General features: G+C 41.3%; 1 protein-coding gene across 1 annotated transcript in view; it reads left to right on the top strand.

The window, feature by feature from the left end:
* Positions 1–22,078, top strand: part of MMUT (methylmalonyl-CoA mutase) — a 726,274-nt gene that overhangs the window by 313,689 nt on the left and 390,507 nt on the right. Inside the window, exon 7 of the mRNA XM_044062658.1 lies at positions 546–657. Within this exon, the coding sequence (XP_043918593.1) occupies positions 546–657 (112 nt within the window). The remainder of the gene's footprint in view (positions 1–545; positions 658–22,078) is intronic.

Raw genomic sequence — 22,078 nt, 5'->3', positions numbered from 1 at the left:
GTCAAGGGTAATTGAAGATGGGAAAAGCCTTCAATGCAGAAAGCCATCTCATAAATCAAATGATACACTGAATGCTTACTTGTATAACGACTATAAAGCACAGCTGCAGAGGGTGGTGAAGAACATGGTGAAAGATCAATACAGGATACTTTGTAAGTAACTTTTCAAATGAAGCACTGCTCCAGATGCTGAAATTTATGAGGTTCTGTAGAGAGACATTACCGTTATTTATCAGTAAAGGAAATAATTTTCTACTTACTAAGCGTAATGGGTTCATACGTGCTAGGCTGTTTGTAAGTGAGGATGTTAAGAAGCCTAGTCTTACTTTCCTATGGTAGTGTTTAGCATTATACTTTGTATGCTTCTAATGTAGGGGCAGACAGATTAAGGAAATTTTGGAACATTTACTTCCACAAATGTTACTGTGTTAGCATGATTAACAGAACACTAGTTTCTTTGTTGTTTTATGTTGTCTTTAAATATTCGATCTGATCAAGTCCTTACACGTTGTTATTGGAAGCTAATTCTTTTCTTTCATTTTCAAGCTGATAAATGAGATTGAAGAATGTGGTGGAATGGCAAAAGCCGTTGCCGAAGGAATTCCCAAACTTCGGATTGAAGAGTGCGCTGCACGAAGACAGGCTAGAATTGATTCTGGTAAGAGAAGGCAGAAGTATTTTTAAATTCTCATGTGCCACTCCAAAAATGTATCATTTCTACACAACACTACACCTTGGCTTGTAGAGTTTAGATACAGTAAGAAATATTACTGTGCTTCTATTCTGTCTTGCCAGAATATCTTCAGATTTTCAGAACTTCAGTGTGCCTTTTGAACTTTTGAAGCAACTGTGCCTTGGAAGTTGATGACTAGGTGTTTCAACACAGAAGGAAGTTTAAGGGATATGACGTGTGTATGATATACATGTTGTGATCTATATCGAAGATACACTCCAAAGCAGTAAGGAGTGGTAGCAGAGAAATTGGGGTGGAGTTAATAAATAAACCCAGAGAAATATTTTGTGAGAAAGGCAGTATGGAATACAGTAAAAATTCAGACCTGTTGGCTTGCTTAGGCACCTTTTGTTTAGTTGAAATTACGGGAGACACGTGGAACTGTTGACTATCTACATATTGATAGTATATGTGTTACTTTACTAGGCCTTTGGATTAAGATTCCTGTTTATGTATTAATTTGACTAGGTGGGTGCATTATGTGTTGTGATGATCTGTAGTGAGTACAAGTGCAAATCTGGCTGTGGTCTTTCTGTGAAGCTGCACAATCATGGTTATAAAGAGACAGTTAAAGAGAGTGACAAACGCTGTTGGGTACAGTAAATTTGGTTTAAAGCCACTACCAGAACAGATCATTACTGTTCTCTATAATGTGTTTTTGTAGGACATCTTGGAGGACTTCAGCATCTGTTATTGAAGCAGGATACTATGGTTTAGTTCCTGTGTTATCAAGGTACTTACCTGTGTGTACATTTTTGCAGGCACCATTAATACACCTACAGTATTTTGATAAATGTTTTGTTGACTGCATTTATGCCCCACCTGACCCTATAAGTAGTGCTAAAATAAAAGTGTAGATTTAAACTGTATCATTTATACTATCATATGAAATATTGGTTTCATGTTATTGGGACAGCTATTCGAGAAGACTGTAACAGACTATTAGTATGTCTTTGATCATATTTTGCAGGGTGGGGGTCAGGAGAAGGAGAGAGGTTGGGGGGCTTGCTAGTTCTTTCTTGCCTTGTCAGGGAGGGTAGATGACCAAGAAAAGGGCAGACTCATGAGAGGGAAGGTGATACTTGTGTGAAGGGCTTTGACTCTCCTTATTTTGTGATTTAAGCAGACAAAGCCTGCATGTTCATAGGTTACAAAGTGCTGACCTTTAATAACGCATTTCCTGTAACTCCATGTTGGTATTTTCTGCCTTGTATATACATACTAAGATTATTTTAAAAGGAGTTTAATGACTGGCTGACTAATTATTTTAAGGGAAAGACTAGTCTGTGAACTCAGAAGGTGTTCTTTTATTAATGTTTGGTTTTAGTATTGGGTTCATTGATCTGTTCTTAGCTTCTGCGGTGATACATTTCAAGCTTAGACTTTCTACCATCAGGGTCACCTGGAATGTACAGGTGTAAACGGAAAATGGTGAACTGTGGCATAAGTCTAGAGGGTTGTGAACTCCAGCTTACAAAGGGAGAATGTAAGGAGTTTTTTGAATAGTCCTGCACTGTTACGCTGTGGCACTTCTACCGTGATATCTAATTTCAGACGCATTGCTATCGTATCTACCCTCTCAAAAATATAATAAAAATCTGCCCATAAACAACTACTCCAGCATCTCTTAAAGGAACAGTTGCTAACCTATACTCAACATGGTTTTAGACTTGCCCATAGCATGACAACTGCCCTCCTAACATTTACAGATAATGTAAATAAAGCCAAGGATAGTGATCAACTCGTAGCTTCATTATTCCTAGACTTATCAAAAGCTTTTGACACTATATCTCATAAAATACCCTCCTACTATAACTATCCACAATGGGCGTCTCACATCGTACTCTTCAGTGGTTTAATAAGTACTTGTCAGAATGCTACCAGGCAGTCAAATGGAATTCCATCCTTTTTCCTTACAAACCCATCATTACAGGTGTACCAAAATGTTCTGTCCTTGGTTCTCTTCTATTTAATTTCTTTATAAACACTCTTCATGCTTCTATACAACAAGCATCCATTGTACAGTCTACAAACAATTCCATCTAAGTCTTTCTTCAGACAATCTAGAAAATTTAGGAAATATTACACATTATGTCTTTAACTCTTTTGAAAACTGGCTTTGTAACCACCAGCAACTCTTTAATCCAGAGAAAACCAAAGTCCTCTTTTTCCCTGATACCCATGAGAAAAATAACTTTAAGAGCACATCCCTAAGCAGTAAGCCAGTTCAGGTAGCGCCCCATACAAAACTGCTGGGGGTTACAGTAGATGCCTCAAATATGACCTCCATATACAGAGTATTAAAAAACTCACAAAAACTAGCAGTGCTATATACATCCAAAAAATTCCTTATTGTATCCACCATAGTCATGCTTGCTGCTTCATACCTACTCCCATCTCAATTATGTGGTTCTTCCCTTTTGACCTACTTCCAGGCCACCCTAAAATCTAAACTAGAACAGTGTTACAAGACTGTAGCTAGATTTGCAGCTCATATACAAGTCATATAATTCCAGGGATCAAAATTCAGTGGGGATATTCCAGGGTGACTCTTTGTCACCACTATTCTTTAGTCTTGCCCTTAACCCATTAAAGCTGTCTGCTTAACAAATTAGATCATGGCTACAATTTGGCTCCCAGCAAACAACAAAACGTAAAGACTTATCTTTTTTTGAATGATTTAAAACTATGTAGTTTGTCAGATGGTAACTCACACAGAGCTAATCGGAGGAGGGGCATTGAGCAAAACTCTGATCTGTGATATATAACATTAAGTATCCTGTTTTTGCTTATTTTTACTAGTTATTGCTTATTCTAGATATTTATAGCACTTTTATTGTCTGTTCCATACCTTTTACTGTATTTTATAGCTATATACTAATCTACACGGTTGTACTAAATTGTCTGCCTCACATGGCCTGATAAATAAGGTTTTTACTGTCACACTGTAAATCTTTTCTAGCTAGTTTCACTGTGTGTAAGGTATTACCTGGAAATTTTCTCCATTTGTTAAACATCTGTTTGTTCTGATTTCCTGCCAAGGAGTGTATCATATAACTGATTTAGTTTCCCACGCACCCCCTCCCTATTGGTGTCTTGTTCTTGTACTTGGTGGCTTTGCAGATGTTCTTTGTGTTTCACTGTTGCAGTCATCACATTTGGGTTATCCCTGCCAGGGTAGCCCTCGGCTGGCCAGAATACCAGAGGCTTAGTATTTCTGCATCGGTTGCTGTCACCTGAGGACTGATGTCAGGTCATGTAAGGCAGCCGACGCCATTACATCAGTCTTGCTTAACGTGGAGCCCGAAGCAGAAGCAGTTTGCACAAATGCCAGTCAGCCGCTACCTGAGTATTTGTCTCCGAATTGAAGTTGAAGTCTTCTAGTGCTAAGTACCCTGTTGGGGATTCTTTTTTCTTGCACTAACCGATGTCAGAAAAAGTTAATTGTCTCGCCTGTAGAAAGCAAGTACCACACCAAGACATACACTCTTACTGCGTCACTTGTTTAGGCCCAGACCACGATGTCCCCCGTTGTCACTTCTGTGCTTTATTCAACACCAGAACTATCCGTCGTCGGGCCCTTATTGTAGCCAGATATTTTCATTTACAGTCTTCGAACTCCGATATGGCTTCGGTAAGCCATCCGATAGGTGATCTTCAGAAAAAACATAAAGATAAAGACAGAGACAGACCGCACAGGTCCACACCTACCGACGATGCTTCCGTTAAGCTAGTCGTCAGTCCACCGGTACTCAGTGAGGCACTTTTGCAGCCCGTGATGCCCACTTCTGTTGATTTGCAGGCCACTACCTGCATCCTTTCGGAGTCCGGTATGACGCAAAACTCTTCTTCGACTAAGGATCCTGCTGTCGTCTCTACCTTGTATGGGTCCTGAGCTGCTGAGCAGGCATTGGCTTCCGAGGAAGTCCTTCGCACTACCGAATTTCGACACAAACTGTCGTCTTCTTTCGCGACTACTGTTCTTTCAAAAACGACAGAGTTTCTTAGGCCCAGGGTCCGAACCACACCCAAGAAACCGATGACCCACTCTCAGGCACCTCCTACTTTGCTTCAGTCTCAAATGCTTAAAATGGTGGAAGACCTTATAATGCTGATCAGGGGGAGCCAAGCTACCCCCTCAAAAAAAGGAAAAGAGATCTGTCCCCTGTAGTTTTGTCTGAACAAGAGTCAGATGAATCTGATGCTTCTGACTATGAAGACATGCAACCCCTCTCCACTTATGCGGATTCTGATGCAGAGGACTCCATTCCTTCAGCCTCTCCCCCAGAGGATTTTTCCTTTGGGGAAACCCTGCATACTTTTTTTGAGCATTTTCAGTAGGAGAGTCAGGACTATCCTCAGTCTAAAAAGAGACTCAGTGAATTCTTAGATCTTCCACAACACAGACCCTTGGCCATCCCCCCAGTCCTGGATGTTGTGGATGATGTTTTTCTTGAATCCAGCTTGACTCCTGATGCCCTACCTCCTGCTCCCAGAAAACCAGACAGGTACTATAGAGTCCCTGACTCACACAAATATCAGTTTCAAATTCCAGCAGCTGACCCTGAGGTCTTTTCTCAAGGGCCAAAAGGGATTAAAGCAACCTCTGCTGAGAATCCCACTCCCTTAGATAGGGATTCCCGAGCATTGGACAGATGGGGTAAAAAAAGTATACACCTCAGCTACTCTTGCTATCAGGGCACTAAACTGTCAGTTCCATATGCTGAAATTTCAGCAACATACATTAGAACTCCTTAAACAAAAAATGTTTTCCCTACCTGCTTGGGCAGAATCTAAAGATTTACAAGACTTAATGCGTTCTGCAAGCCAAGTAACTAAACACTTTGCACTGTGGTTTTGATGCCCTAGAAGCTTCTTGCAGGGCAGCAGTCACTGGATTTGTCATTAGAAGACATGTATGGCTTAAGGAACAACCCCTGCCACACCATGTCATATCTAAATTGTTGGATGCCCCCTTGCACAAAGATAACTTATTTGGCACTAAGGCAGAAGAGGCCTTAAAAAAGATGGAAGAAAAAGCAAAATCTATGCAAACAGTTAAGGATTTCTTACAAGTCCAGCCCCCTAGGTTCAGCAGGCATTGTCCCTCCAAGCACTGGTCCTTTCCTGCTCCGAGTAAGCCAGCCCAGCCTAGGCCCCATGGAAACAGACCCCCCAGATAGCAGCCCCAGTGAATGCAGAGATCTAAGCAATGGACTACCTCCACTTCAAAACCAGGGAGTTCTAAGCCACACCCTTATGGTAAAAACTCACAATGACTCTCATCCTCCCCCCTCTGCCCAGCTTCACTTACCCCTAGGAGGAAAACTCTCTTTTCACTCAAGCACCTGTCTCAGGGATACAAATTTTCCTTCCATACCCTTCCAACCCCAAAAGGGTTCCCACATCTACCACCAAATCAGTGGGCAGAGGTTCAAAAGCAAATCCTTTTCCTTCTCTCCATGAGAGCAGTAGAGCACATTCCTGCAGAACAGATAGGCCAAGGCTTCTACTCCACCTTTTTCTGGTGCCCAGAAAAGAGGGCACCTGGCACCCCATACTTGATCTATCAATTCTAAACACCTACCTGGTGATCCCAAAATTCAAAATGCTCATCCTCCAGCAGCTGCTACCTATACTTTCCAAGGATGCTTGGCTAGCAGCCCTAGATCTAAAAGAGGCCTACCTCCAAATTCCTATCAGGGAATCATGCAGGAAATATCTCCGCTTCAGGGCAGAATCTCAACACTTTCAGTTCTTTGTGCTTCCCTTTGGCTTATCTACTGCTCCCAGAGTTTTTGCAAAATGTCTGGCTCTGGCCATTGCCTTTTGCAGACAAAGAAATATTTACATTTACCCATACTTAGACGACTGCCTTATTCAGGCAGACAGTACCTGGCCTTTGTAAAGACACTACTAACCTCCCTAGGATACACAATCAACAACAAAAAAAATCCAAACAAGTACCCACCCAAAGGATAATCTTCCTTGGAGCAAGTCTGGACACAGCATCCCAGATGGCATTCCTTACACTAGATAAACAAATTTTCCTGACAACCTACTTCTCTCAACTAGTCACCCGGCCACAGCTATCTGAAAGGAAGATCCTGCAAAATCTGGGGTTCACGGCATCTTGCATACTACTCATTCCATGTGCCAGGCTGCACATGAGGAAACTTCAGTGATACCTAAAAAGCCTTTGGTGTCAACACTCTCAAGACTTGGAAACTCTTCTACCTAGAATTCCTTGCCTCAGAAAGGAATTTCTTTGGTGGGCAACAGCATGCTCCCACAACAAGGGACCGCCCTTCTCCCCACCTCCCGCCACCTAGATCCTCACCACAGATGCATCAGACTACACTTGGGGTGCACACCTGGACGGCAGGTGCATACAGGGCCAATGAAGCCCTCAGGAAATCCCTCTGCACATCAGTCAAAAAGAGATGATAGCTGTGCAGCACACCTTGAAAGCTTTCAAATACCTTCTCTCTCCAGGGGTTCTCCTGATCAAAACAGGCAACACCACTGTGATGTGGTACATCAACAAGCAGGGAGGGACTCACTCCTACCCACTGTGTAGGCTGGCCCTGACTCTTTGTCTCACAGCCTCTTCCATACAACTACACCTGTTAGCACAATACCTTCCAGGGTCTCTCAACTCTCTGGTAGACCAATTAAGCAGAAACCTTCTGGACCCACATGAGTGGCAACTCAACAGAAGTACCTTCACCCTATTAACCCAGAAATGGGGAACCCCAAAGGTCAACCTCTTTGCCTCCCACACCAACCATCAGCTCAAATAATTCTGCACCAGGAAGCATTGTTGCATGGTTTGGAAAGTGAATGCCCTGTCCTTCCCCTGGGTCAGTCTATTGGTCTATGCCTTTCCTCCTCTACCTCTCATCCCCAGGGTACTGCTCAAAATAAGGGAGGAAAAACTAAGGACCATTCTTATAGCTCCAGACTGGCCCCGGCAACACTGGTACCCTTTGCTGTGCAGCCTGTCCCTGCTGCCTCCATGGCATCTTCTTCAGATTCCCAACTTCCTGATCCAGAGGGAGGGGGAATTCATGCATCCCAAATTGCAGACGCTCAGTTTGGAAGCTTGGCTTATTCCCTAACCCCAAACCAATCTGCCACTCTAAGTAAACAGGTTCTGGATTTTATCCATGAGGCAAGACGTCCTAGCACCAGAAAATCTTATGCAGATAAATGGAAACAGTTCTGCACCTGTAATCAGGCTGAGAGAGCCAATACAGCACAGCACTCCATCCTTCTCATTCTGGATTACTTAGCTGACCTACTACACAGTGGTCTCTTCTTCTTCTCTATAAAAATTCATGCCTGTGCTATTTCTGCTCATTTTCCCACTGAGCAGCCCCTTTTTTCACACCCTTTTGATCAAACAGTTCCTCAGTGGGGCTAGCAACTTGAGGCCCCCCAGAAGGGCACCAATGGCAGCTTGGGATCTTAACTTTGTCTTGGAAAAGCTCACCCTGCCCCCTTTCAAACCAGCTTCTTCTGCAGAGCTAAAATTTCTCTCCTAGAAGACAGCTTTCCTTCTCGCCATCACTTCAGCTGCAACTACTCATGGCTGTGGACCCCTTCATCATCTTACATGCAGACAGGGTATCCCTCAGAAGTAAACTGTCCTTCATGCCCAAGGTGGTGTCCAGTGTGGCTCTCAACCAATCCATTCATCTGCCCACCTTCTTTCCTAATCCCCAGAACAAGGGGGAAAGGATTCTTCACTCTCTAGGTGTGCACAGACAGCTCAGATTCTACCTGGACAGGACTAAATCCTTTAGAAAGTCTGATTAATTGCTGGTTAGCTTTGCTGCAGGGGCAGAAGGCAAAGCCATCTCCAAGAAAACTATTTCCAAATGGATATCACACTGCATCCATTTCTGCTACAAACAGCATGGAAAGCCTCCCCCCAAGGGGGTCAGGACACACTCCACCAGAGCAGCCTCCACCTCTGCAGCTTTTCTAAGACAAGTCCCCACCAGGGACATCCTTGAGGCTGCCAACTGGACATCTGTTCACACTTTTACCAAGGATTACCACCTGCCTCTCTTCTCCAAATCCAGAGCAGGTTTTGCCTCTGCAGTCTTGCCGGGCATCCTAGCCAACCCCTAGTTTCCTTGACTGTCTCCACCCATTTCCTCAGCTTTGGGAATCTACCCAAATGTGATGACTGCAACAGTAAAACACGAAGAACATACTACAGTTGTGTGCAGTTACCATAAATGTAGATGTTCGAGTGTATTCACTGTTGCAGTCCCAGTTTCCCTCCCTCCATCCCCCTTTACTCTCTTTCTTTTCTTACAAGGGACTTTTTGGTGGGGTCTTCCACTAGAACCTGACCTCCTACTTTGGGGGGTCCTGACAGGTTAGGGCAAGAAAAACTGATGTAATGGCGTCGGCTGCCTTACTTTATACTACTCGTGACCTGACGTCAGTCCTCAAGCGACAGCAACCGACACAGAAATACTAAGCCTCTGGTATTCAGGCCGACCGAGGGATAACCCAAATGTGATGACTGCAACAGTGAATACACTTGAACTTCTACATTTATGGTAAGTATACACAAGTGTACTTTGCCCGTTCCTACTATAAATTTGTTCTGGGACACTCCTTCCAGTCTAGTGTCATTAGCTCATTCTACCTAATACAGAGAGAGCATCTGAAAAGGCCAACCTACTTAGTTTCTTAACCTTGAATTATTTTCTGCTTCTCCTTTGTCCCTTTCCACTTTACTACCAAAAAAAAAAAACTTGTGTTCTGACTTAGTGTGCTTCTCAGCTGATAAGTATATTTTTTGGCACTTTTTAACTGTTCATAGTATTGAATTCAGTTCAGAATACATTTTGAATAAATTGCATTTATTTAAACTGTATTTGCTTTAATACTGCTACACACTCAAGTGTGATAGCTTGCACTGCACTTGAATTGTTTTTAGTGCTGTTTTAGCTGCTTTTCTGAAAAAAAAAAATCTAAGCTGGTTTCCTGCCTTTCCTGTAACTAGTCTAGTCCAGATACAGATTTGCTATATCCAGGACTGTTTTTAAGCTTCTGAGCCGCCAAAACCTTTCTGTGTTGGAGGGAAGCCTTCTAGCTTATCAGTGGGAGTGGTAAGCACTAGGTAGTCTATCTACCACAAGAAGAGTGGTTTCTGGCCCAGAAATTGTACTTTATTGGCTATTTGGGCAGTTCTTCCATCTCTTTCAACTTTCTGGTTTAAAAGCCCGCGTTTGCGCTTTTCCTGTAACTAGTCTAGTCCAGATACAGATTTGCTGTATCCAGGACTGTATTGTAAGCTTCTCAGCCCCCAAAGCCTTTCTGTGTTGGAGGGAAGCCTTCTAGCTTATCACTGGGAGTGGTAAGCACTAGGTAGCCTATCTACCACAAGAGGAGTGGTTTCTGACCCAGAACTTGTAGTTCATTGGCCGTTTGGGCAGTTTTTTCTATCTCTTTCAACTTTCTGGTTTAAAAGTCCGCATTTGCACTTGTTTCCTACCTTTCCTGTAACTAGTTTAGTCCCGATACAGATTTGCTGTAGCCAAGACTGTTTGTAAGCTTCTGAGTGGTGCCAAAGTCTGCTCTTCAATTTTTCCCTTAGATCTACTAGTTCTCTCCTCTCCTGCACTTTTACTAGCATATTAGTCTAGGACTTTACCAGACTTCTTGTAGCAATTACTGTAGCACACAAAAGTGCTACCAGCAGTAAGCATTCTACAAGGAAACCGCTCCAGTACTTATTATTAATGCCCACCCTTCCAAGCATGTCTAGAGGTCAGTTCCCTTTGCTTTCTCCTATTAACCTGGTGAACTTGGGCATCCTGAGGCAATATAGCAACTGCCTCATGTACACTGATAACCCTCTCTTCTTGCCTCCCAACACTCAGACCTGCGAGAGATGCACTTGTATATCCAAATTGGAAGCCACACACACTCCTGCCAAGACAGGAATAGCTGGTCAAGAGGAGAAGGTCAACACTTGCACCACACCCCATAGAACACATAGCCCTCCAGAACACACACCAGCACTGCCTTCATATAAAAACACAAACCACACACCCACCTTTGTGGAGGCTCTCAGTAAAAATCTACCCAAACAGCAGAGACCTCCACTGCAGAAATGCACTCGACCATCACAACACAACACTAATCACGAGACACATAACTCTCCTATACAGTGTGCCACTCAACCAAAAGCCCCAAGGCAAAACAACATGCCCAACACACTAGTCATAGGTGACTCGATAGTGAGGCACACTGATGTCCCACTCACTAGGTTGAATAAGGAGAAAGTAACAGTCAGCTGCTTGTCAGGCGCCAGGATCCACCACATAACACACCCACTCAGGTCCCTCAGCAACAGGTACAAGTTTGACTTTGCAATTGTACATGTGGGTGTGAATGACCTGATACGTACCTCCCTGGACTACATGGAAAGAGACATGGAGGAGCTCTCGGATTATGTAGTCCAGGCGGGTATGACCCTAGCCCTGAGCAGCATCCTATCATCACCCAGAATGATACCACAGTACAAGCAGAAAATGATTGATTTCAACAATTGGCAGAGTTTCTGGTGTCATTCTAAGGGGATCCAGTATCTGTCTGCCTGGGATGACATGATTGATAGACCTCAGTGCTGTGCCAGAGATGGCCTGCATCTGTCACCCCTGGGCTTCTGGCTACTGGCCAAGGCTCTTGCCACCACTATAGTTCCTTTTTTACGCAGTGTTCGAAAGACCAAATTACCACCGTAATAGCTACAAGTAAATGCAATTTGAGGGTCATGCTGCTCAACGCTAGAAGTCTAAATCTCAAAATGCACTCGCTCGAAGCACTTCTTAAAATGGAGAACATTGACATTTGTGCTGTAATAAAGACCTTGTTCAAGGCAGCAGAAAGCACCCCTGCACTACCAGGCTGTAACTCATTCCACACCTTTCGGCCCCAGATCTTGGACCGAAGCTCCAAAGGTGGTGTTGTTTCCATATTCATAAAGGATGCATACACCTCCAGACTAGTAGCGCAACATAACATATCTGAGATACTTCAGGTGCAGCTAACATTGGGTAAGACAACGATTCAGGTCGTAGCCTGCTATAGGTCCCCAACCATGTCCCCAGACTCACACTCCATGTTCCTAAGCACTCTGGAGAATATTAGGGTCCAACCTAACACTCTCATACTGGGCAACTTCAACTATCCCTCGATAACTGGGAAAAGTAATCGTGTACCAATACACTTGCCCAACGTTTCCTGGAATTCATTAATTCCAATGCCCTGGACCAGCTTGTTCTTACCCCCACTAGAGGTAACAACATCCGTGACCTGGTCACTACTAACATGGGTGACCGTTGCTCTACACCAGTAGTCACCTCCTCCCTGGTTAGACCTGACCACATACTAATCACCTTGGAAATCCTCACCCCCCCCCCCCCCACAAAGATAGCCACCATGAAAAACGTCTTCAAAGCTTACTTTGGGTTCCTAAAAACAGAGGTGGATAACTTCACGGCACCCATGCAAATGGAGAATAGTTGCATGACCGCCAAATCATACACCAGTGCACTGTACGAACATGTACACAAATGCATACATCTCGCCATACCCAATAGAACCAAGACACTCTTCTCCAAAAAAAGGAAGCCAATCTGCCCTGCCATAAACAAATTCTACAACAGAAGGAGGAAACAGATGCGGAATAAGGTGAAGTCCCAAGACTGGAAAAACTCCCTTATCAGCATCAACAAAAAGTTGAGATACATCATCAAGTCCTCTAAAGCTAGCTATGAAAACAGAATTGCAGCAGATAGTAAAGACATCCACAAGGCCTTCTATAATCATGTAAAGAATCTCACGGCAATACGCAGATTTGCTCTGAGCTACTGCACAATGGTACCTCCTATACCGAGCCAACAGGTATTGCCAGTATACTGGCCGACAGATTCAGTGCCAACTTTACCCCTCTCTCCCCACCCCAAAGGACCAGTCACATTACCAGTAGATTGCCAGGCACCAAATATTACTACTGCACAGGTTAAAACATCACTGTCCAAGGCCAAGAATATAGCTTCTATGGGACCTGATAATATCCTTGGCTGTGTTCTATATGAACGACAGAGTGAACTGGCACCTCACCTGTGTGTCCTGTTCAATCATAGCCTCACCTCAGGCTTTGTCCCTACCAAATGGTGTATTGCTACAGTCATCACTCTCCGTAGAGGAGGAGGAGCGAATACAGACCTTGGGAACTGTCACCCCATTAACCTGACGAGTCTGATATGCAAAACTATGGAATGCATCATCATGGCCCTAATAAACAAGGATATAGGGAATCTCCAAACTTTGGATCCTAAACAGTTTGGTTTTGTGAAGGGTAGATCATGCCTGCTCAACTTGGTCAACTTCTTTGAGTCAGTCACCAGAGCTGTGGATGAAGGCAAAGTGGTTCATACAACCTACCTTGACCTGGCCAAGGCCTTTGATACCATTCCCCAGTCAGGAATCATAGAAAACCTCACTAAGCTAGGCGTCAACTCCTGTATCACTAGGTGGGTTGCAAATTGGCTCACAGGTGGAACCCACAGTGTGAAAGTAGCTTACTCCAAGTTAGACTGCTGACCAGTCACGAGTGGAGTCCCACAGGGTTCGGTCCTGGGTCCTCTCCTGTTTGGTATCTACTTCTCTGAAGTCCAGGCTAACATGAAGGGACTGTGGCTGACAAAGTTCACAGATGATTGCAGGTTGGGAGCTATTATTAACTCTCCAAGTGATGTTGACAGCCTACAGAAAGGCCTCACTGAGACCAACGACTGGTGTCAGAACCATGGCCTTAAGCTCAATGCCAAAAAATGTTGTGATCCCCTTTGGGAAAAAAATGGTTCCCATGAATTACCACATCGATGGTAGTCCACTGAACACAGAAGGCGTTATGAGATATCTGGGAACACAGGTTGACAGCAACTTCTCTTTTGACCACCACATTGCCACTGTGGTCAGAAAGACCTTCTGTGTGGCACATCTCATTACTAAGGGTTTTTGCATCCAGGAAGAAAGAGGTCATTGTCTCCCTCTACTCTTCTGTCATTAGGCCAATCATTGAGTACAATGCCCCATTTGGCATGTACATCACTAAACACCTGCAACAACTGGAGAGGCCACAAAAGTACCTCACAAAGAGGATCCTAGGCCTTTAACATTTGTCCTGTATGGACAGACTCAAAAAAACACCAGCTATTCTCTGTCTTATATCGCCTACTTAGAGGCGATCTCTGCCTGACTTACAAAGCCATGTCTGACCCAGCTCTGTTAGAAATGCTACATTTAAAAAAATCCTAATCCCTCCACACCACACGCTCCCGAGACCTCAACTTCATTACCACAATCAACAGAACATGCTGGAGGGACAGGTTTATAACCCAGACACTGTCCATGCTATGGAATAGACTTCCCATACATGTCAAGCAGAGCACCTCACTGGCCCTCTTCAAGAGAAATTTTGATGAGTGGATGGGAAATAGAATATTCGCCCCAGGGATCACTCCAGTGGTTTTACTCGACAGAGGCACTGGGAACTAAGGTCAGGTGGCACGATGCCAGGTAATCCTATGAGCTAGGCTTGTAAAGGCTCCAGGGCCATTAGCCTAGTACACACCTATGAACCTGTGAGGAAGTAAAAGCACAACTACAAGTCCTTGAAACTTTCTCAGATAATATAACCAAGAAAATATCAGTCGGAGACAAGAATGTGATATAAAAGAACTTGAGCAAAGAGGGAGTGTATAAATATTTGGCAATTGATGAAGGATCAACAATAAAACGTGAGTAAATGCAAATAAAACTTTGTAAGGAATATTTTAGAAGACTAAAATTAATATTGAAAATAGCTCTGACATCTAAGAATAAAATCCAGGTATAAGCCAATTTATTCCTGTCCTAACTTACAGTTTTGGTGTGATTGATTAGCAAAGGTATTGGATCAGTTCGACAGGAAAACAAGAAAAATGCTTCATGCTTATCAAATGAGTTATAAAAATCAGTGTATACCAAGATTGTTAGCGTTGCCTCCTCACAGCAGGAGGTTCTCCGGTTTGATCCTCGACTAGGGTTCCATCTGTGCGGAGTCTTTTTGTCCTCCCTGTGGTCACGTGGTTTCCTTCAGGTGCTCCGGTTTCTTCCCACATCCCAAAGACATGCTGTAGGTGGATTGGACAGTCTAAATTGGCCCTAGGTGTAAGTGTTTGCTTGTATGTGCCTTTTGTGGAACTCTACTGCCACTCGTGAGTGGACAGGTGATCCACTGTGGCGACCTCTAATCGGTTAAAGCCGAAAGAAGAAGAAGTGTATACCAAGATTATATATTCCCCATTCTGTAGGAGGTATGGGTCTCCTCAAAATTGATTACATGTGTAGATCTGCGATCGTAGGACTGCATACATACCTGCTGACTTTGCAAGATCCAAAAACAGTGAAAGTTTTTAAACATGAGGAGAATATGTCTGAGGACTTAGTTTAGCAGAGGCATGTCAATATCAAGCGGGAATGCAAGTCAAAACAGAAGTTGATAAAAATCAAGAAGCAACTGAATGTGCTAAAAAGCAAAAGAAAGAACATAAGGTGAAGGATCAGATGCGAAGGCAAGAAATGTGGAAAATGCATAAATATAGTTGCAAGTACAGAAAACTCTTGGACCAACCTCTTGTTGATCAGGACTGAATGTAGGAATGGTTAAGGAGAGGTGAATTTAAACCAAAAGATGAAAGGTTAATATTGGCAGCATGTGTACACATTGGTTCACAAAGTCCATTGAACATGTGGGACAAACAGACAAATACAGGTTTTGTAAAACAGAATTGGAAACATTCACACACTTTTTTGCTGGGTGTGATGCACTAACGGCAGAAAGACTGTATACTGAAAGGCATAATAATATGGCAAGAACGTTGCATTGCAGATTGTGCAAACATTGTAATTTTGAAGTACCCAAGAAGTATTGGAAACACGAGTCACAAATCATTATAGAATATGATGAAGTTTATACCATATGGGGTCACCCATTACCAACAGTTCAAAAATAGATGCGAGAAAACCAGGCATAGTAGTCTAGTAAAAGAAGACAAAAGTAACTTTCATTGATCATTGAAATTACTGCACCCAGAGACTACAGTGTGTATTGTCTAGAGAGACTTAAAGTCATAAAATTCCAAGATTTATAGGCAGAAACAAGGGCACTGTGAAGAAGGATACCCAGACGATTTCAAAAGTAGTAGGAGCAATGGGTCTTAATAAAAAAACTATTTACAATCGTACTTAAATATGTTACTGATACATGCAACTCCATATGAATTGCAGGAGGGGTCATTACTGGGCACACTGTGGGTGATGTGAAGACCACTTTTGATTAACATCAAAGATTCAAACAATACTAATTTCATGAACTTTACTCATACTGTTACTTAGGAATGGGGTCCAGTCCCATCATTTTATTAGAAACCCAAAAGACTTGGATAAATTAATAAGCATGAAGCCATGAAATTTTTTACTGTATCCACCAGAGTCACTCTTACCACTACCTACCTACTCCCATCTGTATTATATGGTTCTTCCCTTTTGACCCACCTCCAGGCCATCCTATAATCTAAACTAGAACAGTGTTACAACATAGTAGCTAGGTTTGCAGCTCATACAAGACCCATAACACATCATTGTTCTGCAGTAAAAACTCTAAATTGTCTAGAATTATTCCACCAACTAAATTAGCCCCAGCTTCTCTTAACACACAGAATTAAATATTTAATTCCAATTCCTGCTCTGCTGTAAGTACAATTCTCCACCAGTACCTTACAAATTGTCAGCTTCGATCTTCAATAAAATTCTACTTTTCATCTGCAAGTCTTAAAAAAACTACAGTCAAAATCTGTAGCCACATTGTGTAGCAAAACTTCAGAATATGATCCCTGCACTAATGTGGGTAATATATAACATATTCATTTATTTAAGCTGCAACTAAAAGAATTTCTCTCCAACTCCTGACTTTGCACTTGCTGCTCTCCTGGCTAAAATTTCAGCTCCTTCTCCTCTAATACCTACACACATCTTGTCTCTCCTTTTTCTGTGACATTTGATAAAAAGTCTATCAATTTTTTGGATGTCACAGTATACAGGAACCCAGACAATACTCTGTCCACAAGGGTTTTCCGCAAGTACCCGCAATATTACACTCTGTTACACGCATCAAGTTTACATCCCCGCCACACAATCAGGAGTATTCCAATATCCCAGTTTATACGTATTAAACGTCTCAGTTCCAACATGGAGGAATATCAATTGGCCAGTAGGGATCTCAGTCAGAGGTTTATTAACAGGGGATATGATGGATTTGATATTCTGTCGGCTCAAAACAGAGCCAATCGTCTTGTGAGGGACGATTTATTACAATATCAGAATAAAAATAAAAATCAATCCTCTTCTAACACAAGTGTCAGGTTCATCACCACTTATAGCAGAAACATTAATATGATCAGAAACATCATTAATAAGCATTGGAACATTCTATTGGCCAATGATAAGCTGCGAAGTTTTTTGGGACCCCGTTGTCTTTTCTCATACAAACGTGGTAAGACCTTAGGCTCCTATTTTTCACACTTTAAACATATGGCAAGTGGGGGGACTACTCACAAACAACTGACACTTCATGGTGATGAACTCATTGGGTCATTCCCTTGTGGCCACTGTGGTTCCTGTCAATATATGCTGAAATCCAAGGCGTTTACAAGTCGTAATACTAGTAAAGTTTTTGATATTAAGATCTTTGGAAACTGCAGTAGCGACTGGGTGGTGTATCTGGCTTCTTGTTACTGTGGGGGATTCTATGTTGGACAAACTTCCAGAGCCTTAAGATTGAGAATGAACGAACATCGCAGTGATATCAAAAACCACAAGGAGACCAGTGCCCTATATCAACACACATTAAAACACTCTCAAGCGAGATTCACTTTTATGGTCATTGACCGTATTTCTGGGGACAGAACAAACAAACAAGGTTGGCATGGGCTACTGGATCGAAAGGAGAAACATTGGATTATTACATTGGGGGCTTTATTTCACCCGGGACTAAATGATCATTTGTAGGGAATATATTGAGTTAGTATTAGTACTTTCAATAATAGGACACTAAGTGGGGAATTTCTGTAGGTCTCCCATTTATATTTCTTTAAGATTATGAATGTCAAAACATCCTGGTCCGATATTGAACAGGGCGATAAGATATTAAGTCATATGGACTATGTTCTAATACTATGTTTGATATGGGCGGTGGCCAAGTGTAGTCAAGAACAAATGTTCTCTCTTGTGGGAGTACGAATGGGAGGAATTCAATTTGCCAGTCAGATGATCGAGTATTTATATTCGTTAGCATAATGTAAGTTGAATTTAGATGCATTGTCACGTCTTTTCTATCTCTTTTTGGTTTGTAAGTGGTTCCGTTTACACATAGGTCCTACAGATATAATAGCCCTCATTAATTTTTGTGAGAAATGTGCAAGCCTGTATGTTTAGGCTGTGGATTTCAGTATTGTTGATCCATTTTCTCATTGTACCCTATGTCCATTACAAGTTATGCTCAACAACTGACCTATATTGATATATACATGTAGGTAGACACACCGTAGCTGTTAAATATATGCTTCTTAAGACATAGCATGTTAAAGATTTTTTCAATATTCATAATGGTTATATATTAGCCATGGGATTGTAAATTCAAAACTGTTATAAGCATGTGGGTTTTCTACTCAATATGGGAAGATTAATTAGATCCCAAGTATGAATACATTGCCAGATGGAGAATTTAGAACAATTTAATAATTAATTGTATTACTTATTATTTATTTTTTGTATTTATTGGGGGGTCTCTCATTTTGTTTTGGACAGATATATAATAGGTGTAATGTTTATGCTGGACAAGTGTGAAAGCCTTATGTTCAGGCTGCCATTCCACTACTATTGATTTACTTTGTGTTTTATGCTCATCATTTGTGTTGCCCACTACCAATCTCTATACATACATACATTTTTATGTATACATAATCTCATTGGTCCAACATATGCTACCTTATGATTGTGTTTGTTTGAGTCCTTTGAACGTCAGTATTTGATATTTTCATCTATGGTTTTTCTAACCATGAATTGCTGAGCAGCCTGTGATAGAAGCTTTTCCAGTATGGGATCATAAAAACCAATTTTAAGTATGAATATATAGTCGTATGTATATGTTAGAATATATTAATAATTTGTCTAGCTTTATGTAAACAACTTGGTGGTTTTTTATCCTGCTATGGATGGACCTCACCTGAGTATATATACCAATTCTCATTGTATATCTATATGATTTATTCTAAGTGCCTCAAAACATGTCTCACAAATAATTTTTAAACTTATCAGTATTCATGAGCTCAACCTTTTGATTGGCTCATGATATGTATTTAAAGGATGATGTAAATGAACCTGATTATACTGTTTTACACTGAAGAAGGCTGTTGGCCGAAACTAGTTTGTCTTACTTATCAGTATATAATAAATATATTGAACTCTGTGCTGCCTTGCTGGTCTATTTGGAGCTCTTTACTTGGTTTGGACCGTGCATCCTCTCGGGCATAGGACTTGGTACATTCTCTTCCCTTTTGACCCACCTCCAGGCCATCCTATAATCTAAACTAGAACAGTGTTACAACATAGTAGCTAGGTTTGCAGCTCATACAAGACCCATAACACATCATTGTTCTGCAGTAAAAACTCTAAATTGTCTAGAATTATTCCACCAACTAAATTAGCCCCAGCTTCTCTTAACACACAGAATTAAATATTTAATTCCAATTCCTGCTCTGCTGTAAGTACAATTCTCCACCAGTACCTTACAAATTGTCAGCTTCGATCTTCAATAAAATTCTACTTTTCATCTGCAAGTCTTAAAAAAACTACAGTCAAAATCTGTAGCCACATTGTGTAGCAAAACTTCAGAATATGATCCCTGCACTAATGTGGGTAATATATAACATATTCATTTATTTAAGCTGCAACTAAAAGAATTTCTCTCCAACTCCTGACTTTGCACTTGCTGCTCTCCTGGCTAAAATTTCAGCTCCTTCTCCTCTAATACCTACACACATCTTGTCTCTCCTTTTCCTTTTTCCATTTTTACTTCAATTACTGTTAATTCCCTTGCATTTAATCTGGCTTTTACTCATTATTTCTCCTGCTTCCCATATCTACTCCACTTATCTCTAACAAATGCTTTCTTGCTCTCCCATCTCTTCCTGCTCTCATCCACTGTTTGAATTTTCTACTCTGATATTCTCTTTATGTGTGAGTAATAAACTCTCGCAGTCATTGCACTTCAGCAAGTTTCAGTGATATATGATATTGTATTTTTCTTGTTTTGATGATGGTATTAGGTGCATTATTCTACATTATATGTGTAGTAATATTTGTATTTATGTATTTACAGTGTATTGCAGTATGATGTAAATTTTCATCTATGCAGTTTCTCTTCTACTTGTGCACCTTTTCTCTCTGAGCTTCTGCTGAAAACGGCTAAAATTATCCAGTCAAACTTTCCTGGTTTAAAAAAAAAAGTCATTAAATAAATAAAGTGACTTTGGGTGATACCATTAATTCTGACAGTCCAAAAAATCCCTTTCTGGTAAACTCTGCCATTGAATGCTACCTTCTGATGGTGGAACTTATGATCACCTGACCTGCTGTCTGAGTTTTTGTTGTATTTAGGTAGTTAAAATAAATTCTTAAGTTTATATCTGTGAGCCATAGGAAAAAAATATTCTGGTTTACATGATGTTGGGTAGGCTAGGATTTTCCTGTTTAGGTATTTACATTCACAAATCACTTTTGGGCAAAAGCTTGGTGAGCTAGAAGTCTTTCCTGCCTGGTTCCTATACTTGTGGTTTCAGTTTTTCTGTCTGTAAACTTTTATTACAATTTACAGTTTTTTCATCTGCAAGCTATCAGAAATTAATCTGCAGAGAGCAGAACCTGCCAAGAGCATTTCTAACTGCAGCTGTTTACTGTAGTATTTTTATTTTATTTTATCTATCTACCTACCTACCTGTTTATTTTTATGTGTTTATACTTTGTTGACCAGGTTAGCCCCACTAGACCAATGGCCTCTTTTTAGTAGTGCTATTCATACTTTAAACACAAAAAAGCCAGGAGAATACATGACCACAATTATCACATTTGATTAATCGCAGTTAAGTGCTTTTATTTTTATTTATTTATTTATTTTTATTTTACATTTGTTGACCGGGAATGTCTGACTGAGCCAAAGCCCTTTTTCAGCAGAGGCCTGGGGAGAAAAGCTCCAGTAAATACATATAGTAATCAATCAAACAATGAACAGATATTATGCAATTGGCATTAGCATAAGCAGCTACATTACAGCCACAGCAATATTATACAAGAAGTAGTAAGTATAGAAAAGTTAATATAGGAGAAAAGATTTTTACAATTTATCTAAACAAGAAACAAGATATAGTACAAGTAAAGAGGAAATGCCTAGATTAGAGAGGTTGGAGAAGAAATTTTCAAGGAGGGTTCGAGCACTGGCAGATCCATTTCCTGTTAAAGTATTATTTTAGAGTTTGTTTAAATTGTTTGGGATGCATGTTTGTTCGAATTTTGATGGGAAATTTATTCCATTCAATAGAGGGATGGTAGCTGTATAAGTTACGTCCAGATTTTGATTTGGGCTTATAGATTTTTAAGAGGTCAAGGGAAGAGCTTCGGAGGTTCCTTGCAGGAGCATAGTTGGAGATGATAAAGTGTATGGCTGGACAGAAGGATGGCTGGTAAAGAACTGAGTGTATGGTTTGGAGCTGGGAGAGGAGGAGGAGGTGGGGCAGTTCTAGTCAGTTTAGATATCTAACAGAGAGACAGTGATGTGATCTATATGGCTGTTGGGTTGCAAGTCTAGCTACTTTGTGGTTTGTGGTCTCAAGTCTTGAAAGCAGAGAGGAGTTAAGGTTAGTAAGGATTTGTGAGCAGTATGTTAAGCAGGGAAGAAGGTAGGTATGAGTGGGGGCTATTGTAGCTTGCTGAGTAAGAAATTTGTTATTTATGTAAAGTAGACCTAGTTTAAGGTGTGTTTTCCTGATACAATTATTAATATGGAGGTTGAATTTTAGTTGATCATTTATTGTGATGCCAAGGAGTTTTGAGCTAGGTTCAACTGCAATTGGAGTCTTGTTGAGTGACTGGATAGTAAAATAAGTTTTTATGTGATTGGCTGTTTTAGGAAGGAAGAGTAGTAGCTTTGTTG

The sequence above is a fragment of the Protopterus annectens genome, chromosome 2.part1, assembly GCF_019279795.1.
Source record: "Protopterus annectens isolate FY-2018-M chromosome 2.part1, PAN1.0, whole genome shotgun sequence".
In the NCBI taxonomy this organism is placed as follows: Eukaryota; Metazoa; Chordata; order Ceratodontiformes; family Protopteridae; genus Protopterus; species Protopterus annectens.
The sequence above is the reverse complement of the archived record's forward strand: the minus strand, read 5'-3'. Positions and strand labels throughout refer to the sequence as shown.